Source organism: Oncorhynchus tshawytscha, linkage group LG05, assembly GCF_018296145.1.
Source record: "Oncorhynchus tshawytscha isolate Ot180627B linkage group LG05, Otsh_v2.0, whole genome shotgun sequence".
Lineage (NCBI taxonomy): Eukaryota > Metazoa > Chordata > Actinopteri > Salmoniformes > Salmonidae > Oncorhynchus > Oncorhynchus tshawytscha.
In genome coordinates, this window is record NC_056433.1 from 21988256 (window position 1) to 22008613 (window position 20358).

The window sequence follows — 20358 nt, forward strand, 5'->3', positions numbered from 1 at the left end:
AGTGATGTGGTGCCAGGAACATTTCTCCACAGAATGGGGCTTATTACTGCCAGCGGCCGAATGAGTGGCCCACTTCCCCTCAGATAGACAACGCTCCGCTCAGTCCCATCCCTCGCATGGAGCTCCAAAGTGCCCCGTTTACAGGAGGAATTTACACATCGTTCCACCACCAACCCCCTGGCCGAAACTAAGACCATCTTTCTCCCTCAGAGACAGACAAGAAGGGGATGTGAGCCTTGGCCTTGCTGGCAGGGACTGCTCACTACATCCCGGAATCATTGTCTCACTAGACAGTCTGGATACAAGGTCACAGCAGACTGAAGATAGTACTGTTGTAACAGTTACAAATGAGAAGCAATACACTGTAGAGGGGTTTATGTTGATCTGTGGTGTCGTCTGAGGGGACTAGCAACATTAGCCCAGGTTAGATGGCATTTTATTCTGTCCAAGGAAGGGTGTTTTTTTGCATGTACAATGGTACAACACTTTTTGATGGGCAAAAATATGCTACTCTAGCCATCTTGTTAGACCAGGAAAATGAGATGAATCATTTCCAAATGGCCATAATACATTTGTTAAAAAGAACCAATTTGTACTTTGCCATGTTTCCATGTAAGTTTGTTGTGTGTCCGGCATCCTCCCTCCCTCCCTCCCTCCCTCCCTCCCTCCCTCCACAGCCAGTTGAGTACAGCAGCTCAGCTCAGCATGGCAAAGCAATGACGTAAGGATGTTGAATGTTTTGCAATGTGCACCTGCATTGTAGCTAGCTACTTCATGGGGTTCCTCATGGGAATTCCATATCCTATTCTGTAACCATTAAGCCCAGTTCCATTTCCTCTTTTCTCAGTGTTTTGCTTCCCATGGCTCGCCCTTCCTTGGCATGAGAAACTTCAGTAGAGAGGCTAAAAACCTTTCAGAGCTCAGAACATTTATAATGGGTGTACTGTAACCAATGATAGGTTCATGTGCATCTAATAGCACTATGAAGATCTTGGGCCACTGGTCTTCCTCCATACACCTTACCTCTGATGTCCGGTATGATTCTCTATACTGTAGCCTACCTTCTCCACATCCTCCTGCTCTCCACTGTGCACACTAGACCTCTGCTCTCCAGGGCAGCTCACCCTTGCTCTCTTTTCTGCCTCCAGCCGCTGCATGATCATCATGGTGTCCACGTCCTCGTCGTCATCCTCCTCATCTTCCTCATCACTCTGCTTGGACTCCTGCAGTCTCTTCTGGAACTGCCACTCCAGCATCAGCTTTCTGAGCCGGTCGCTCTCCTCGGCCGTACGCTCCGGCTTGGCCTGCAGGTCCTGGATCTCCCTGTCCAGCAGGTCTACGATGTGCAGCTGCTGCTGCTTCTCCAGCTTCTCCCGGGCGTCCCTCTTCCAGGGGTCTGGGGACAGGCTGTCGCTGGAAGACAGCTCCTCCTTGCTGATGGTGATGTACTGTAGGTCCCGGCGCTCGATGGTGCGGGGCTGCTGCTGGGGGAGCAGCTCTCTGATCACTGTGTCCATTGGGTTACCCTGAGGGGGCAGGGTGCCTGCTCTGGGCAGGGTGGACAGTTTCTCTGGCCTGGGGGCTGCTGCTGCTGGGCCTGCTGTTGGCCCTGGGGGAGGTAGGGATGGGGCACCTGCTGCATGGGGGACCGGGGAGGGGGCATCTGCTGGTGCTGTGTGGGAGGGGGGAGTGTGCCCCCGTGTTGGTTGTTGTTGTGGGCTACAGGCACAGCTGGGTTACGGACCTGTCCCAGCTTCCTTTCCTGCTCCCTCCTCTTCCTCTCCCTCTCCTCCTCTAACCGGGCCTTCTCCTTCTCATACCAGCGCTGCTGCTCCTCGCGCTTCTTGCGGTCGGCGGCGGCGGCTGAGGCCTGCTGCTGGGTGGCCGAGGGAGGAGGGGGCAGGGGCAGGTCGGGCTGGAGCTCAAAGTCCTGGTAGTGTACGGGGGAGGGGGCGGTGGAGGGGAGGGAGGTCCGTGCGTGTGGACTGGGCCACGGGGACTGGGTGGGGAGCGATGGGGCCGGGGGTCTTCCAGCGTCCCGGGCCACTCTTGTGGTTGCTCTGGGTCTTGTTGGAGGAGGATGAGGAGTAGTTGAGGTGCTCCTGGCTGGAGGTGGAGGACTCCACGGAGGAGGAGACCTGGTGGTGGTTGACCCAGTGTTCCCCACTGCCCCGCTGGTAGTCACCCTCTCTCTGCTGCTGCAGGTGGACCAAGTCCTCAGGACGCAGGCCGGTTGGAGGGTAGCCCCCTGGGAGGTCACACAGCTCCTCCTGAGAGTGGTCCACCCGCTGAGAGGACAGACACGGCAGTCACACACACATTAACACAGTGCAAGAGCAGCACAACACTTTTCCCCAACTGTATACACCTAATTCCTTTATAAATTAACACGCTTTTCATAGTATATACTCTGAGGGAGAATATTCAGAGAAAACATTTCTGTATGATTCCTTTGCTCCTGGAGTGATGTCACTGTGTGCACACCTGCATAGCTATGCTGTTGTGGTGGTGGTCTTCCAAGGGGCCGGGAGGACCCCTGTCGTCAGCGTATATCTGTCCTGGGGCCGAGTCCATCCGGTTCGTAGACTTGGAGGCTGGGATGGTGAAGTATTCCCTGGGGTAGGTCTGAGTGGGAATAGGATAGGCCTCCGGATGGGGAGGAGAGGGCTCGTCCTATAGACAAGGAAAAAGGGACTACTATTTAACCAGACATTACGGTTGTCTAAGAGATCAAGATAATCGTTCTTGTGGTCGCATAGAGAAGGAATTGTGTTAGTTCAAACCATACATTAAGGTTGGCTACCAGACACCTGATAAACTAGACAATTGTTCTTGTGGTCTTGGATTTCTGGAATCAGTGTTGTTAACGGTAGATGGCGTTGGGGTGCCGTAGTCAGAAAGAACATTGTTTGTTGGTGAGGCAGCACATGAACACAGCACCACAGCTGGGTAGCTAATCAGTAAGTGGTTAGAGAACTGATTAGGATTCATTAAAGGGGAACATGAAAAACAAGAGGTAAAGCTATTTTCAGTAACGCTGCTTTCGGTTTTTACCACCAATGACTCATGACTCATTACAGTTTTGAGTGCTGAGAAAAACGGGTTTAAAAACAGGAAATAACGCAATACTGTACGGTCTCTGCATGATGGACTTCAGCCCTGTCCTACTCTGACCTGTCCTGTGGTGTGACTGGTAATGTCTTGGTGTGGTCTCATAACTCGGACAGAGTCAAATTTCTCCTCAGAGAGACATTGCTCTGGCTGCTGTTGCTGCTGTGTTTACTCACGTCAACACACAGGTTGCCCGTGGAGACAGAGGTGATCTTGGTCCCAGGTCCTCGTGTGTAGACGGCCTTCCCTCCCGGACTCTGGCTCTGGTCTGGAGGAGGAAAACGCCATTGAGTCAGAGCTGAGCAGAGGCAAACTCAGTGGTCACACACACCATACTGTACCCCAGTGGTCACACACACCATACTGTACCCCAGTGCTCACACCACATACTGCACCTCAGTGAGCACCGTTCACCATCTCTTGCTATGGGGTTTGGAGGCTTTTGTTCCAGCCCAACACTAAAATAATCTCCTAATCAAGACACACTGGCACAAGTCCCCAGGAACAGGGTTGGGTAGCACTGCCCTCCGGACATGTACAGTATGTCACAACAAGCCTAATAAATGTCCCTCTATCACCCCTTCGATCTACTCACTGGCCACGTTGGGGCTGGAGCGGTGGTCGGCCCGGTTCTTCAGTAGCCTCTCCTCCCCGCTCATCTTCTTTGGTTCTGGGTAGGCCTGCCAGTCGGCCTGGGGGCTCTCTGGAGAGCCGTTCTGGACCGAGTTGTTGTACAGTTCAAAGCCTTCGCTCTTTGGTCTCAGTTTACCATTCTTGTCACGCCCTCCTTGCGACGCTGAGAGGGAGAGCGAGATTAAGGATTAATGAGCCAACCACAGCAGACAGTTCATGCACAATGGACATCCTTAACTATCTGCAGTCATGTTCACAGCACACACTAACAGCCAGCACCTCAAACTACAACTGTCTCTCTAATACCACAGAAGTCTATAGGCTGGATGTTGAAAACAAAACAACTCAGACTTTGGCTTCTGACATTTCAATGGAATTTTGAGCCCTAATGACAACTGCTATGTTTAATTGTGTGTGACTGATTGGGGGGGGGTTGCCAGAGCCAAGCCACAAACCCTGATTATGCTAGTGTGGTAACACTGACTCTAGACCATGACAACAAGAAGGGACATTGTCTACATCTGGAATGGTACCCTGTGGGCCAGTAGTACACTATACAGGAGACAATAGGGGAATTTTCAGACACCACCATTGCCCTAGCAGAGCAGACCCGTACCTCTGGGCATCATAGGAGAAGGCTGGTTGAGGAGCGTGGCCAGGCCGTGGTAGATGGCTCCCTGTTTGGCCACCTCCAGTGTCACTACAGAGCCTGTCCTCGTCATCAACTCCGCAGCCCTGACAAGAGAACGAGGACATCACATATATTCCTGGGACTCAATCAGAATAGATTAGAATGGAGAGATGATTGAATGTAACAGATCAAAACAAATATGCCAAAGTTGTTGTTTTTCATCATGTAAGATGTTTATGGCTTTAAAACATTCACCATACGCAATAGCATTTAGAAATTCATTTCCCCACAGTTTTAGACTGTCTGTTTGGAGCTCAAGGCCTTGTGGTTAATCACTGGCAAACACATACACACAATAACTTCTCAAAGCAACCAACAAATCCAAGAGTTGGAACAGATTCTCAGCTGAAGAGCAGATAGAGTGTAATGCTTTCATTTCAACATGGCTATTAGATTTTAAAAGTTCAAATCAACTCTTTGAAAACAGAATGTTAGCGATTGAGCACTGAGTTTCAACTGTTTGGGCATTTGGAAACCAAAGGCACACAGACAAAAAGGTTGTGGGTGTTTGAAAGTGTATAAAGGATTCATCTGTGAGAGGCATGGACCAAGGATAAGCTATTCATTACTATTAGACCCAACATAAACATCATGGAGGTCATTGTAAGTCAGTGCACTGTAGATAAGTCTCTGCTCGTGCAACGTGATTGAGCCAATTTAGTTCTATGGTGTGACTGGCTTCTATTGAAATGGCTCTTTGTATCAACTTGGCCTTGATGTTCTCTATCTTGGGTTCTCTTCAGTGCGTTATCAGGACAACAGCAGGACATTACATGTCTTGCTTCAATCCTAAACCCAATCTGTACACAAGGGCCAAGTAGTGTTGTGGAGTGACCCGGGGCAAGGCAGGCCAGAAATATTTCTGAGGCATTACCTCTCCTGGGAGAGGCCCACCAGGCTGCGGCCGTCCACACTCAGCAGCTGGTCCCCTGCAGCCAGACGCCCGTCCTACACACACACAGACACGCAGACACGGACACACAGAGAAAGAGGGTGAGGGAAGAAGAGACAGGTTGTATAATAGCAGCAGTACACACATTGAAAGTCATTGTTGTGAGTCAGTCTAGAGTTTTGATTTGAGTAGATTTATTAGGACACCCATTAGCCAACGCCAATGGAGACAGCTAGTCTTACTGAGGTCCAACATATAACAAAAAAAGACATTACAGCCAAAATACTTCACAATTGACATACTAGATGAGGTCATTCTGAATACAGGATGTAGTCGTTGATCTAAAACACTCACCATGTCAGCCGCGCCTCCCTTCACAACAGACTTGATGTAGATCCCGAGCTTGTCCTGCCCAGCACCCTGGAGGAAGACCGAGGAGAACATTCAGTACACAGGCCAAGGAGACAGACAGAACATAAAGAAGGTCTGGCTGGGACACTTGGCCCCAGTTGTCTATTGTGACACATGCTACTGTGGCACAGCTGCTGATCAGCTGGCCTACTGGACTGGTGAAACATTGTTAACAGCATCACAGACCATTTAGGGTTATAGCACATCACTCAAATCACACAGCTACTGTAGCACTGTCTGGAGTCATCTGTCTGCAGTGAACTGACAGCTAAATTAAACTATTCATCTGGAATCTAGAGAGCAGGACCACTTAGATTCAATCAGCACTGTTGACAGAAGTATCAACAAAACATGGTGTTAATAATGACGCTACATGAGACAAGGCCAAAGCAGGGTTGACATGATACGTGCCATCTGCCTGTTTTGACATGATACGTGCCATCTGCTGTTTTGACATGATACGTGCCATCTGCTGTTTTGACATGATACGTGCCATCTGCTGTTTTGACATGATACGTGCCATCTGCTGTTTTGACATGATACGTGCCATCTGCTGTTTTGACATGATACGTGCCATCTGCTGTTTTGACATGATACGTGCCATCTGCTGTTTTGACATGATACGTGCCATCTGCTGTTTTGACATGATACGTGTCATCTGCTGTTTTGACGAGCCACTTCAGCCAGTTTAGGTTCCCTTTAAACGTCACCACATTTGAAAGACCGGGAAACCCTATAATGAGTGGTTCCCCCATCCCTCTGGCCTAACTAAAACTCCAACAAGGCCTCAAATCACCATACCAGTTAATACTGCTTAAATCATTCCACAAACTATTCAAATACAATCCTAGAGTAGTGTGGGAGAATCCCTGAGCGTCAGCGTTTTAGAAAGAGTGGACTAACATTTTTATTTTGATGAAAAAGTATTTTCCCATTGCTGATGGCCTGGCCAGAGCCAGCTGTAATATTTAGGGAAGATCAGGTAGAGATCACATTGAGCTGCCTGGGATAGTACTTGTTCGGTTTAATATCATTCCATTTCAAAATAACACGAGAGAACAGTTTACATGGAGCTATGGCCCAATAATACCAGACCACTCTAAAAAGAGCTTTCACCTGTACAAACATAGCAGGCTAGATAGTAGACACAGACTTTACTCCTACTTTGTAACTCCAGAACTCCACTGAACAATTGCTCCTTAGCCCATTCAAGATCGACAATTCAACATCATGCTTGCCTGAAGGAACCCATGGAACAGCATCAAATTAACTTGACAGAGAACTTGGCCACCAGACACTATTAGTGTTACTGAGAACAAATGGTTCATCTCTGAAGTTGAACATGAACTCCTTCATGAATTCAAGGGAATTAGTACAGCTTCTGTTAAAGCAATGAAACTGCTTTACACTGTCACTTGCATCCGCATGTAGGCCTATAACACACAGTCCTGACCTCTTCTGATGAGCCACCAGTACAGTACAAAACCTTTAGAAACATGTAGGCCTATAACACACAGTCCTGACCTCTTCTGATGAGCCACCAGTACAGTACAAAACCTTTAGAAACATGTAGGCCTATCACACACAGTCCTGACCTCTTCTGATGAGCCACCAGTACAGTACAAAACCTTTAGAAACATGTTGGGCTCCCGAGTGGCGCAGCGGTCTAAGGCACTGCATCTCAGTGCTAGAGGTGTCACTACAGACCCTGGTTCGATTGCAGGCTGTGTCACAACCAGCCGTGATTGGGAGTCCCATAGGGCTGCGGATAATTGGCCCAGCGTCGTCCAGGTTAGGGTGTGGCCGGGGTAGGCAGTCATTGTAAGCAAGAATTTGTTCTAAACGGACTTGTCTTGTTAAATAAAGGTTAAATAAAAAAATAACATGTTTTTGTGAGAATGTGTGTTGAGAAGCAAAGGGAGAGAGAAAACAGAACAGGTGTTTCCCTCTAGACAAACCATAGCATCTTGGAGCGGAGGAATATGACAAGCCAGAGAGACAGCAGCCAGAGGAGAGGGAGATCCCAGCCCTCGTCCTCAACGGTCAACAACACATTCCACTGTGCAGCAGATAGATACCGCCACACAGCATAGCCAGCCTGGTGGTCCTTCTCCTCCACAGCACCAGTTCAACACCTCACCACAACACCAACTTATGCTCCTACTCAAGTGTAGTGACTCACGATAAGACCATGTATTTACAGTATCAACATTCCAGTCTGAGCACTAATACCTCTTGACGCTGGGCCACGAGTCTTTGGAAGCGACATTAAAGGAGGGGTATGGGGCTCTGGTGACCCTTAACAGAGATCAGCAGGGGGCTGTGGGTAGAGACTGACTCCAGCTGGAGGTGCCAATAATATACAAGTCAAACACGAGAACCGGGATTGGACGGCTTTACCAGTAAAAGCCACCCATGTGTGGGCCCATTGCACGTCTCACGCAAGGGCTGCCGTGGATGCGACACACTGTTGTTTTAAGGCTAGTGTGTGGTGATCGGCTGAGAAAGGCTGGCGGTCGACACTAAAGCTACGGGAGAGGTTTGGGCAGTCGCCTGCTGACTTTATTCCTCAAAGTGTTTGATGATCTGTTGTGAAGATCTGCCAAAACAACCACTGAAATATAAACCGTTGAGGAGTCAACTACCACACTCCTTATATGTGATGCTTTACGTTTGATGCCAACGAAAACAATGTAAAGACAGAGGATCTGAAGACTAAAGAGGGCGAGACAGAGAGAGAGGATGGACAGAGAGACCGAGGGAATCTGTGGGTATGGGGGAGCCCAGAGTAGGGTTCAGCCACAGTAGCGGAGAGGCAGACACAGAATCTGCCTGAGAAAGCCGAGCCATTTACTCTACATTATACCCCCCTCTCCTCCCCACCTTGATGTCCATGTCACTTTATATCTATTGCACCATACAATTGTTCTAATATAGCATAACCACAGAGCATCAGATAAACAAGAATGAGCCAAGAATATGAAAACCACCAGACCTAAAACCCTTGAATAGAGAGAAGAGTCAACTAAACCAGCAGCAGATACACTGAAGACATCGCTATGTTCAGTCTGGCACTGTTGTGGTAGTCGCTATGTTCAGTCTGGCACTGTTGTGGTAGTCGCTATGTTCAGTCTGGCACTGTTGTGGTAGTCACTATGTTCAGTCTGACACTGTTGTGGTAGTCACTATGTTCAGTCTGGCACTGTTGTGGTAGTCACTATGTTCAGTCTGCACTGTTGTGGTAGTCACTATGTTCAGTCTGGCACTCACTATGTTCAGTCTGGCACTGTTGTGGTAGTCACTATGTTCAGTCTGGCACTGTTGTGGTAGTCACTATGTTCAGTCTGACACTCACTATGTTCAGTCTGGCACTGTTGCGGTAGTCACTATGTTCAGTCTGGCACTGTTGTGGTAGTCACTATGTTCAGTCTGACACTGTTGTGGTAGTCGCTATGTTCAGTCTGGCACTGTTGTGGTAGTGTTGTTCAGTCTGGCACTGTTGTGGTAGTCGCTATGTTCAGTCTGGCACTGTTGTGGTAGTCACTATGTTCAGTCTGACACTGTTGTGGTAGTCACTATGTTCAGTCTGGCACTGTTGTGGTAGTCACTATGTTCAGTCTGGCACTCACTATGTTCAGTCTGGCACTGTTGCGGTAGTCACTATGTTCAGTCTGGCACTGTTGCGGTAGTCACTATGTTCAGTCTGGCACTGTTGCGGTAGTCACTATGTTCAGTCTGGCACTGTTGCGGTAGTCACTATGTTCAGTCTGGCACTGTTGCGGTAGTCACTATGTTCAGTCTGGCACTGTTGCGGTAGTCACTATGTTCAGTCTGGCACTGTTGCGGTAGTCACTATGTTCAGTCTGGCACTGTTGCACTATGTTCAGTCTGGCACTGTTGCAGTCACTATGTTCAGTCTGGCACTGTTGCGGTAGTCACTATGTTCAGTCTGGCACTGTTGTGGTAGTCACTATGTTCAGTCTGGCACTGTTGTGGTAGTCACTATGTTCAGTCTGGCACTGTTGTGGTAGTCACTATGTTCAGTCTGTCACTGTTGTGGTAGTCACTATGTTCAGTCTGTCACTGTTGTGGTAGTCACTAATCTGTGTCTTATTTACCAGTGCTGTCACTTGGTGCTGGGTGACAGACTCCTCTTAGAGGGGTGTCACCTAAGCCCAGAGGGGGACATTCCAGAGGGCCTCCCGTCCTCCCCGGGGGACATAATGGTCCCCATCACTTAGGGGGGGAACAGGAGGAAAAGGTGTCCCCTTACCCACATGAGGACTACTGGCCCTCTACCAGGGCTGATACAGATTCAGGTTTGTTGTCCTACAAGACAGAAATCTTATCATAGCTCACATTTGGGCAAGTGAGAAACCCAGGCTGTCAGTTTCATCTATACTGCCACGGGGAAGAAACAAACCTGGAAATGCGTGTGTGTGTGAGATGCAACGCAACATGGGTTGTTGTTACCGACACGACGACGTCATTAAGTCACCAAAAACCCATATGGTACTTGTGTTCTTTCAGGTGTCCAATCTAAAGCCATAACTAGGTGCTACCCGATCTCCCCAAAACATGTCAGAGCTTCTGTTACCACAGAAACATGTAGACTAGTAGAGTATGAGTAACGTTCTAGATGAAGGCCTTTTACATCAAGGAGAGATGTGAGGGAAATAGGAGCTCTAACCCAAAGACAGAGAGGGAGGCGGTGTTTCATGGAATCCACAACCCTGTAAGGTAGTAGTCATAGACCGACACAGCAGGAGGGCTACTGTACCCCGCCTCGGCCGCTCAGCCCAAAACACACACACCAAGTTCATAGGCTCAGTTAGCACAGCATGAAACAAAATGAAGGTCTATAAAGCCCATTAATACAACTCTGCAGTGCTTTAACGAGAGCTCTAATTGCTACTGTTTTTTAGTATGACGGCTGGCTAGTGTAGCAGAATACAGGGTAGTATTCATACCTGCCTAAAGGTGGTATAATCCCCATTCATCCAACATGTATCTCACCTATGTCACTAAAACCCCTTCCTTCGGACCTAAAACACATATAGACCTAACATGATTTATTCTAGTAAAGGAGAGGAAGTTGACACTAATGGCTGAGTTCACAGAAAGCTTGAAAAAGGAGAGCCACACACCCTAGGAGGTCAGATATAATTTAATAGTCTAATAACCAGCGTTATTCAATTATTTCATCTGAGCTCCTAGAGCGTGTGGCTCTCCATTTCTTTTTCAAATGTTCTACTCTGCCAGCCAGCACCTCGCCTAGCCAGGTGTTCTACTCTGCCAGCCAGCACCTCGCCTAGCCAGGTGTTCTACTCTGCCAGCCAGCACCTCCAGGTGTTCTAGCCAGGTGTTCTACTCTGCCAGCCAGCACCTCGCCTAGCCAGGTGTTCTACTCTGCCAGCCAGCACCTCGCCTAGCCAGGTGTTCTACTCTGCCAGCCAGCACCTCGCCTAGCCAGGTGTTCTACTCTGCTAGCCAGCACCTCGCCTAGCCAGGTGTTCTACTCTGCTAGCCAGCACCTCGCCTAGCCAGGTGTTCTACTCTGCTAGCCAGCACCTCGCCTAGCCAGGTGTTCTACTCTGCTAGCCAGCACCTCGCCTAGCCAGGTGTTCTACTCTGCTAGCCAGCACCTCGCCTAGCCAGGTGTTCTACTCTGCTAGCCAGCACCTCGCCTAGCCAGGTGTTCTACTCTGCTAGCCAGCACCTCGCCTAGCCAGGTGTTCTACTCTGCTAGCCAGCACCTCGCCTAGCCAGGTGTTCTACTCTGCTAGCCAGCACCTAGCCAGGTGTTCCTAGCCAGCCAGCCAGGTGTTCTACTCTGCTAGCCAGCACCTCGCCTAGCCAGGTGTTCTACTCTGCTAGCCAGCACCTCGCCTAGCCAGGTGTTCTACTCTGCTAGCCAGCACCTCGCCTAGCCAGGTGTTCTACTCTGCTAGCCAGCACCTCGCCTAGCCAGGTGTTCTACTCTGCTAGCCAGCACCTCGCCTAGCCAGGTGTTCTACTCTGCTAGCCAGCACCTCGCCTAGCCAGGTGTTCTACTCTGCTAGCCAGCATCTCACCTAGCGAGGTGTTCTACTCTGCTACAACACTGTTTTTAATGAACACATTGTCGGAGAAGGGTGTTAAACGTGTCGATTCGCAGTCATGCTGCACGCCTCGCCCGATGCCAAGAGGAGATTTGTGTCTGTGTGGACTAAGTGTGGCACACATCACACCTGTGATTGGAGTCAGACAGCTGGGGGGGCTGAATGCCCCAAAGGAGACAATTACAGAGTATTATATAGCTGTAACATGTCTAGTCAAGTCTCAGCCTCGGCGCATGTGGCTCCAGAACAACACTGTAGACAGCATGTTCAGCCTCGGCGCATGTGGCTCCAGAATACACTGTAGACAGCACGTTCAGCCTCGGCGCATGTGGCTCCAGAATACACTGTAGACAGCACGTTCATCCTCGGCGCATGTGGCTCCAGAACACACTGTAGACAGCATGTTCAACGTCGGCGCATGTGGCTCCAGAACAACACTGTAGACAGCATGTTCAACCTCGGCGCATGTGGCTCCAGAACAACACTGTAGACAGCATATTCAGAGGAAAGATCAATGCCCAAAAACATCTGATAGAAATTAAGTGCATGATAATTTCTATGAAGAACTTTAATAGGGAGCTGCAGTATCACAAAGTTTTCAAACACTTTTTGGATGAAGTGCCTTGCTGTCCATTTCAATGTTACGCTTCTGTTAACTTTTTACTCCACAATTGTACCTACTACAAGAGCCATTTTTCGGACAGACACTGACGCCTTTAAATGTGTGGACTAACAAGTGACCGCATCACTCTTAAGTAACTGATCAACAACACAGGGTGAGCAGGGGAAATGACCCTCTCCTTTGTAGTTTGTGATCAGTTTACCAGGTGTTATGATCTGAGGCTAAGCACGCTCACACTGTGGTAGGGTCCAGTAAGGACAGAGAGTACTTCATCTCACACACACCTAGCGCAGCCGCCACCACACACTTTCACAAAGCTAGCACTGCCCAGACACACACACACACACAAAGCTAGCATTGCCCAGACACACACACACAGCATAGACACACAAACACATACACACAAAGCCCCCTGCCCAGACACACACACACACACACACAAAGCTACCCCTGCCCAGACACACACACACACACACACACACACACACACACACCCCTGCCCAGACACACACACACAAAGCTACCCCTGCCCAGACACACACACACACAGACACACACACAGCTACCCCTGCCCAGACACACACACACACACACACACACAAACTACCCCTGCCCAGACACACACACACACAAAGCTACCCCTGCCCAGACACACACACACAAAGCTACCCCTGCCCAGACACACACACACAAAGCTACCCCTGCCCAGACACACACACACAAAGCTACCCCTGCCCAGACACACACACGCACACAAAGCTACCCCTGCCCAGACACACACACACAAAGCTACCCCTGCCCAGACACAACACGCACACAAAGCTACCCCTGCCCAGACACACACACACACACACAAAGCTACCCCTGCCCAGACACACACACACACACACAAAGCTACCCCTGCCCAGACACACACACACACACACACACACACACACACACACAAACACACAAAGCTACCCCTGCCCAGACACACACACACAAAGCTACCCCTGCCCAGACACACACACACAAAGCTACCCCTGCCCAGACACACACACACAAAAAGCTACCCCTGCCCAGACACACACACACAAAGCTACCCCTGCCCAGACACACACACACAAAGCTACCCCTGCCCAGACACACACAAACTACCCCTGCCCAGACACACACACAAAGCTACCCCTGCCCAGACACACACACACACACACACACACAAAGCTACCCCTGCCCAGACACACACACACAAAGCTACCCCTGCCCAGACACACACACACACACACAAAGCTACCCCAGACACACACACACAAAGCTACCCCTGCCCAGACACACACACACACACACACACAAAGCTACCACTGCCCAGACACACACACACACACACACACACACACAAAAGCTACCACTGCCCAGACACACACACACACACACACACAAAGCTACCACTGCCCAGACACACACACACACACAAAGCTACCACTGCCCAGACACACACACACACACAGCTACCACTGCCCAGACACACACACACACAAAGCTACCACTGCCCAGACACACACACACAAAGCTACCACTCCCCAGACACACACACAAAGCTACCACTGCCCAGAGACTAGAGGTGGAGTGATTAATTAGGGCCGATTTCAAGTTTTCATAACAATCGGAAATCAGTATTTTTGGACAGCGATTTGGCCTATTTTTAAAAATATTTTTTTAACACCTTTATTTAATCTTTATTTAAGTAGGCAAGTCAGTTAAGAACACATTCTTATTTTCAATGATGGCCTAGGAACGGTAGGTTACCTGCCTTTTCAGGGGCAGAATGACAGATTTTTACCTTGTCAGGGGATTCAATCTTGCAACCTTACAGTTAACTAGTCCAACGCTCTAACCACCTGATTACATTGCACTCCACGAGGAGACTGCCTGTTACACGAATGCAGTAAGAAGCCAGGGTAAGTTGCTAGCTAGCATTAAACTTATCTTATAAAAAACAATCAATCATAATCACTAGTTAACTACACATGGTTGATGATATTACTAGTTTATCGAGCGTGTCCTGCTTTGCATATTCGCGAAAAAGGACTGTCTTGTCCAATGTGTACCTAACCATAAACATCCATGCCTTACTTAAAATCAATACACAGAAGTATATATTTTTAAACCTGCATATTTTGCTAAAAGAAATCCAGGTTAGCAGGCAATATTAACCAGGTGAAATTGTGTCACTTCTCTTGCGTTCATTGCACGCAGAGTCAGGGTTTATGCAACAGTTTGGGATGCCTAATTTGCCAGAATTTTACGTAATTATGACATATAACATTGAAGGTTTTGCAATGTAACAGGAATATTTAGACTTAGGGATGCCACCCGTTAGATAAAATACGGCACAGTTCCATATTTCACTGAAAGAATAAACGTTTTGTTTTCGAGATGATAGTTTCCGGATTCGACCATATTAACGACCAAAGGCTTGTATTTCTGTGTGTTATGTTATAATTAAGTCTATGATTTCATAGAGCAGTCTGACTGAGCGATGGTAGGCACCAGCAGGCTCGTAAGCATTCATTCAAACAGCACTTCCGTGCGTTTTTCCAGCAGCTCGTCGCTGTGCTTCAAGCATTGAGCTGTTTATGACTTCAAGCCTATCAATTTGTGAGATTAGGCTGGTGTAACCGATGTGAAATGGCTAGCTAGTTAGCGGGGTGCGCGCTAATAGCTTTTCAAATGTCACTCGCTCTGAGACTTGTAGTGGTTGTACCCCTTGCTCTGTTCCTGGTTCTAGCCCAGGTAGGGGCGAGAAGAGGGACGGAAGCTATACTGTTACCCTGGCAATACTAAAGTGCCTATAAGAACATCCAATAGTCAAAGGTATATGAAATACAAATCGTATAGAGAGAATTTGTCCAATAATTCCTATAATAACTACAACCTAAAACTTCTTACCTGGGAATATTGAAGACTCATGTTAAAAGGAACCACCACCTTTCATATGTTCTCATGTTCTGAGCAAGGAACTTAAACGTTAGCTTTTTTACATGGCACATATTACACTTTTACTTTCTTCTCCAACACTTTGTTGCTAGCACTGCCCAGACACACACACACAAAGCTAGCACTGCCCAGGCACACACACAAAGCTAGCACTGCCCAGGCACACACACAAAGCTAGCACTGCCCAGGCACACACACAAAGCTAGCACAGCCCAGACACACACACACAGCTAGCACAGCCCAGACACACACACACAGCTAGCACAGCCCAGACACACACACACAGCTAGCACAGCCCAGACACACACACAAAGCTAGCACAGCCCAGACACACACATACAGCTAGCACAGCCCAGACACACACAGCCTAGACACACACAGCTAGCACAGCCTAGACACACACAAGCTAGCACAGCCCAGACACATTTTTTTTTTAATCGTAAAAATCGGTCGTCCTCTACCAGACACACAAGCTAGCACAGCCCAGACACACACAAGCTAGCACAGCCCAGACACACACAAGCTAGCACAGCCCAGACACATTTATTATTATTTTTTTTATCGTAAAATCGGTCGACCTCTACCAGACACACACACAAAGCTAGCACTGCCCAGACACACACACAAAGCTAGCACAGCCCAGACACTCACACAAAGCTAGCACTGCCCAGACACATATCACACCTCACTGTAAACTCACAGTTCAACTTCAGTTAATTTATTGTTTTAACCAATTAGAAGAGAGGACGCACAGCCACAAAATATAGATCTGCTTTATCGCAATTGTGTGCTTTTGCTTTTACAAAATCTAAATGAAGTTTTACTACTTTAATTGAGAACTGTTAAGTTTTTCACAAACTAGCTGACTGCGGAAAAATGTAGATTCAGGAAGGGAGCCCACTAAAGCAGTCCAAATGTATTTTATGTTTATTTTTTACTTCAGTCAAATGTACTGTGCCACAAACAAACAGCTCTCCCGACCTGCCCTGCAATGAGTCTTCCTGCCCAGGGAATTGCACTGTAACCCAGATCTGCTTTATAGGAAATTAGAGCAAAGACATCCTGTCACACAACTACTGTCTGTCTGTCCCTTCACACTGAGGAGGCATTCATACTGTGTGTGAGAGTGCATATCTTAAACCAGACTCCTAGAGGACATAAAATCATACTATGATATGCAGTTTCCTGCCTTTGGGTTTAGCACAGGAAAGAACAGTTCATCACACCAAGTCGAGTGCAGTGGACTGGAGTCCTGAGGAAGTTTACTATAATACACACACACACACGTCAATTTGTCCACAGCTCTTTGGTATTTAAGCTGAGCGCCATAGTGAGACGTGAACAGCTCCATCCATCCATACACTCATTATTTCAGGCTACGCTACACAATTTGACTGGAGAAAGAAGGAGAAAGGAACTAGCAGCATAATATCATCTCACAAAACAGACTTATTTTTCTCTCTCATCTCTGTTCTTATCTTTATTTCTCAAGATGGAACATTCTGTCTGTGATGGCAGCGAATTAAGCAAAGAGAATGTGTCCTTGAATCTGATAAGAAGTGTGTCAGACAGTGCGATCGTCACACTGGGCCAACTCTATGCAACTCCAGATGAACAGAATACAGACACACTTAGGCACCACACTAATCTGACGTCTTGACATCTGCCTGCGGTCTAAATAATTCCAGTATGCTTCCCTCTGTTGTGTGTGTGTGTGTGTGTGTGGTGGGGGGCAGGGCTTGCTTGGTTTAGTGGAGACCACACAGATCGGTGTCTTCGCCCCTCTGTCTGAGGTGTGTGATGGTTAAAGGAGGCTGCTAGGCTCTTCATGTGGTTTTCTATTAAACAGGCTCTTCAGTCTTGACAGAGGCAGATGGGGCTCTGGTTTAGAAGGGGGGGATTTGGATATTTCCCTGGAGAGTACAATCCATCTCTCGCTCATTCCTCATCTGCTGTTCTTTCATTTTGTTGTTTAATAACTTCTGCCTCTGTCTGACAGTCTGTCTAAAAGCTGCAGGGCTGTAGACAAGGACACACACACGGCAGGCTCACTGCTCTAATGAAGTGATAAAAACAGCAGCTCACAGAGCGGCGGGGACGAGGGACCTTTCAGGGGTTAACTCAAGCCAGATGTGATATATGTCAGTCTGATAAGAACCACGTCCAACATGGTCAAATGCACGCGCACACACTCACAAATCATTGGAACCAACGCTCCACAGATTGAAGAGGGACAATTATGGAGAGGGAGACTAGATGTCTGGTCCCCTGGACACACTACTAACCGCATGGAGAGGAGAATACCTAGAGAACAGCATGTTTAAACCTCTAGCAGCTTTTCTTTCCATTCCTCCAACACTACGTGGTGGTCATATATCTGTTGCCTTAAATTAGATACTCCCTCCCTCTCTCAGTACCTGCTCCTAATCCAGGCAGTTGCAGTCAAACATGGAATGAGTGCTGTCACAAATGTGAGCATCCACCCCAATCCTAACTGACAGTATGAGGCAGTTCTATATGGGCAAATGAGAGTGCTGTCAAATTCTACTAGGCGCCAGAATTCAAAGTGGCAAACTGTCTCGACACGAGCATGCCTCCCATAGAGGTTAGATGATTAGATCTTTGGTTAGGGAGGCAACAAGGCCAAGTGTTAAATTGCCCGTGATAATGTGTGCGTCACTGTGTACAACTTCACCCCAAACAACGTGCGATTGACAGAAGGGTCCGAGGCAGGGCAATTGGAACAGTGAACTCACTGGGCATTGAACTAAACATTCCATTTGTCACAGAGAAAGAATGGCAAAGGAAAAAGGGGAGTGATCATTAGCTGGGAACCCACAGCTGGGTTTTGCCATGTTCTTAGTAACCACCGTCATTCAGTTGAGTACATACTGTAGAACCCACCCAGGAAATATAGACTACTGTAGGGCTACATGTTGTAGCTCTTGCTGTGTCCCAGGGCAGGACTGGCAGGCAGTGAGTGACCAGTGCAACCACATTCTGAGAAGCACACACACACTTGTAAGCTAATGCTCAGAGTTCCGTCTCACACACAGCCAGCCAGCGAGCTAACCAGCAGCAGGAAACACAGCCCCGCGAGCTCAGAGCACATCCTCCCATTGTTACTGCTGCTACAGCGCTCTACTGGAGGGAGACCATAGAGTTTGTACTCTACCAGCTAATCATTGTATAGCTGCATCTACACTACTGTTCCATCACTATCGTCTCAACATCTACAAAACAAACAGACTAGCAAACAGACAAACAAGCCAACTTATATAATATTTAAAAAGCACCGAAAGGAATGAGAACGTCTGTTAAGTTCGAGGGCCAGTCTGTCTACCTCCAGATTGGGGAAAGATTAATCAGAATAGCTTCCCCAGGCCTTGGGTTGTCGTCAGTGTGGGGAAATGCTGGACAATGAGCAGCAGGACTCCCCTGTGAGGTGGAGTGGAGAGAGAGGGTCAGGATATCCCCCTGTTCTTCCTCATTTGGAACCCAACACTCTGTCCCCACGAAACCCTTTAGGTGAACATCTGCAGCATAACAGCCTGGAGTAAACAAAACTAGGCCTGTCAGAGCAGAATCAAGGGGACAAAAGTTAAGCAAATCAAGCTCTTGTTCCAGAGATGAAGTTCTGGCCTGTGTGCCTGCATCACCTTGACAATCATTAACTGTGTGGTCTTGAGATAGCAGCAGTAGAGCAGCTGGATAGCCCAAAATAGCTCAGTAGAGAACCGTCCTAGGTTCCTTACATAGTGGGTCACAGCAATATGATGAACTGGTGTGAGCTGGAGGCTTATTTGGTCTGAGTTTCTGGCAAAAGAGAAAGCATACATTTTGAATGAGAAACCCTGCAAAAGATGGAATTTAAACCCAAAAGAATACTTGATGAGAGAAAACTCTACAGGTGTGAAATATGAAAGACAGTGAAGCTTACAGCAGTAGAGAACACTGAGCAAGTGGAACAGCAGCACATACTGGAGGTCTATTACCTGTGTCTTCCCATCCTCAACCCCCTCTTCTGACAAAACGGCTACACACCCCCCTCCACCCACCACACATACACAGTCACACCTGTATTTAACACAGAGAGAGACAGAGAGAGAGACAGAGAGAGAGCGCCTCACCGACTCGTCCTTCTTTCCGACCACAGAGAACCACATGGTGTAGGTAGAGAGTTCCCGCTCGGCTAGAACTGGCTCGTGCTCAGGCTCAATTAAAAGTCCACAAGGAGGGGCAGATCACAGCCCAGATGTACTGGTGTAATAATCACAGAGACCACAGAGACCAGTCAGAGACCAAAACAAAACAGCTAGCGAAGGAGGAGATACTAGGTGCGGCGCAGTGGGAGAAAGAAAGAGGTCCACACTACATTCTACTGTAGGACGCCATATGACAAATAATCAGCAGCCAGCCAGAGTAGGAAATACCATTTACAGAGTTAGGTAAACAGTCCGCCAGCGTTAGCCACTCACTACTCTGCAACAGTTTGGGTAAACTTTCAGAGCACTACCCAGCTGTGTTCTGCACTGGGCAAATGACTCCTCTCGCTCTCCCCCTCTCTCTCTCTCATTCCTTCACTTCTCCAGTCTGCCTCGGACTCATGCCTTCCTTCTGTCTCCTGTCCTCCCCTCCCATTTTCCCCTCCCTCTGCTCTTTCTCCCCACCTCTCTCGGTCTTTCTCCCTCCCTTCCTCACACCACCTCAGGTTGAAAATAGCAGTAAAAACAGAGGGTGTGGCCCCCACCTCCTCAAATACAAAAACTATGCTTTGAAAATAAACAGTTCAGGGAGGCCACTCTATTCGCCCTCCCAATCGTCCTCCATCCACCCCCCCCACACACCATCTATCCGCCCCCTCTTCTTCTCAGACTCTCATTCCTCTGTCAGTGACAGTCTAAAGCCTCATGTCCCACAG

General features: G+C 48.3%; 1 protein-coding gene across 1 annotated transcript in view; it reads right to left on the reverse strand.

Annotated features, from left to right (window-relative positions):
• Positions 1-20358, reverse strand: part of LOC112250157 (afadin-like) — a 122918-nt gene that overhangs the window by 8626 nt on the left and 93934 nt on the right. The window contains 9 exon segments of the mRNA XM_042321682.1: positions 1125-1633; positions 1741-1963; positions 1965-2288; positions 2485-2673; positions 3288-3379; positions 3707-3907; positions 4361-4479; positions 5310-5383; positions 5682-5747. Coding sequence (XP_042177616.1) covers positions 1125-1633; positions 1741-1963; positions 1965-2288; positions 2485-2673; positions 3288-3379; positions 3707-3907; positions 4361-4479; positions 5310-5383; positions 5682-5747 — 1797 coding nt within the window.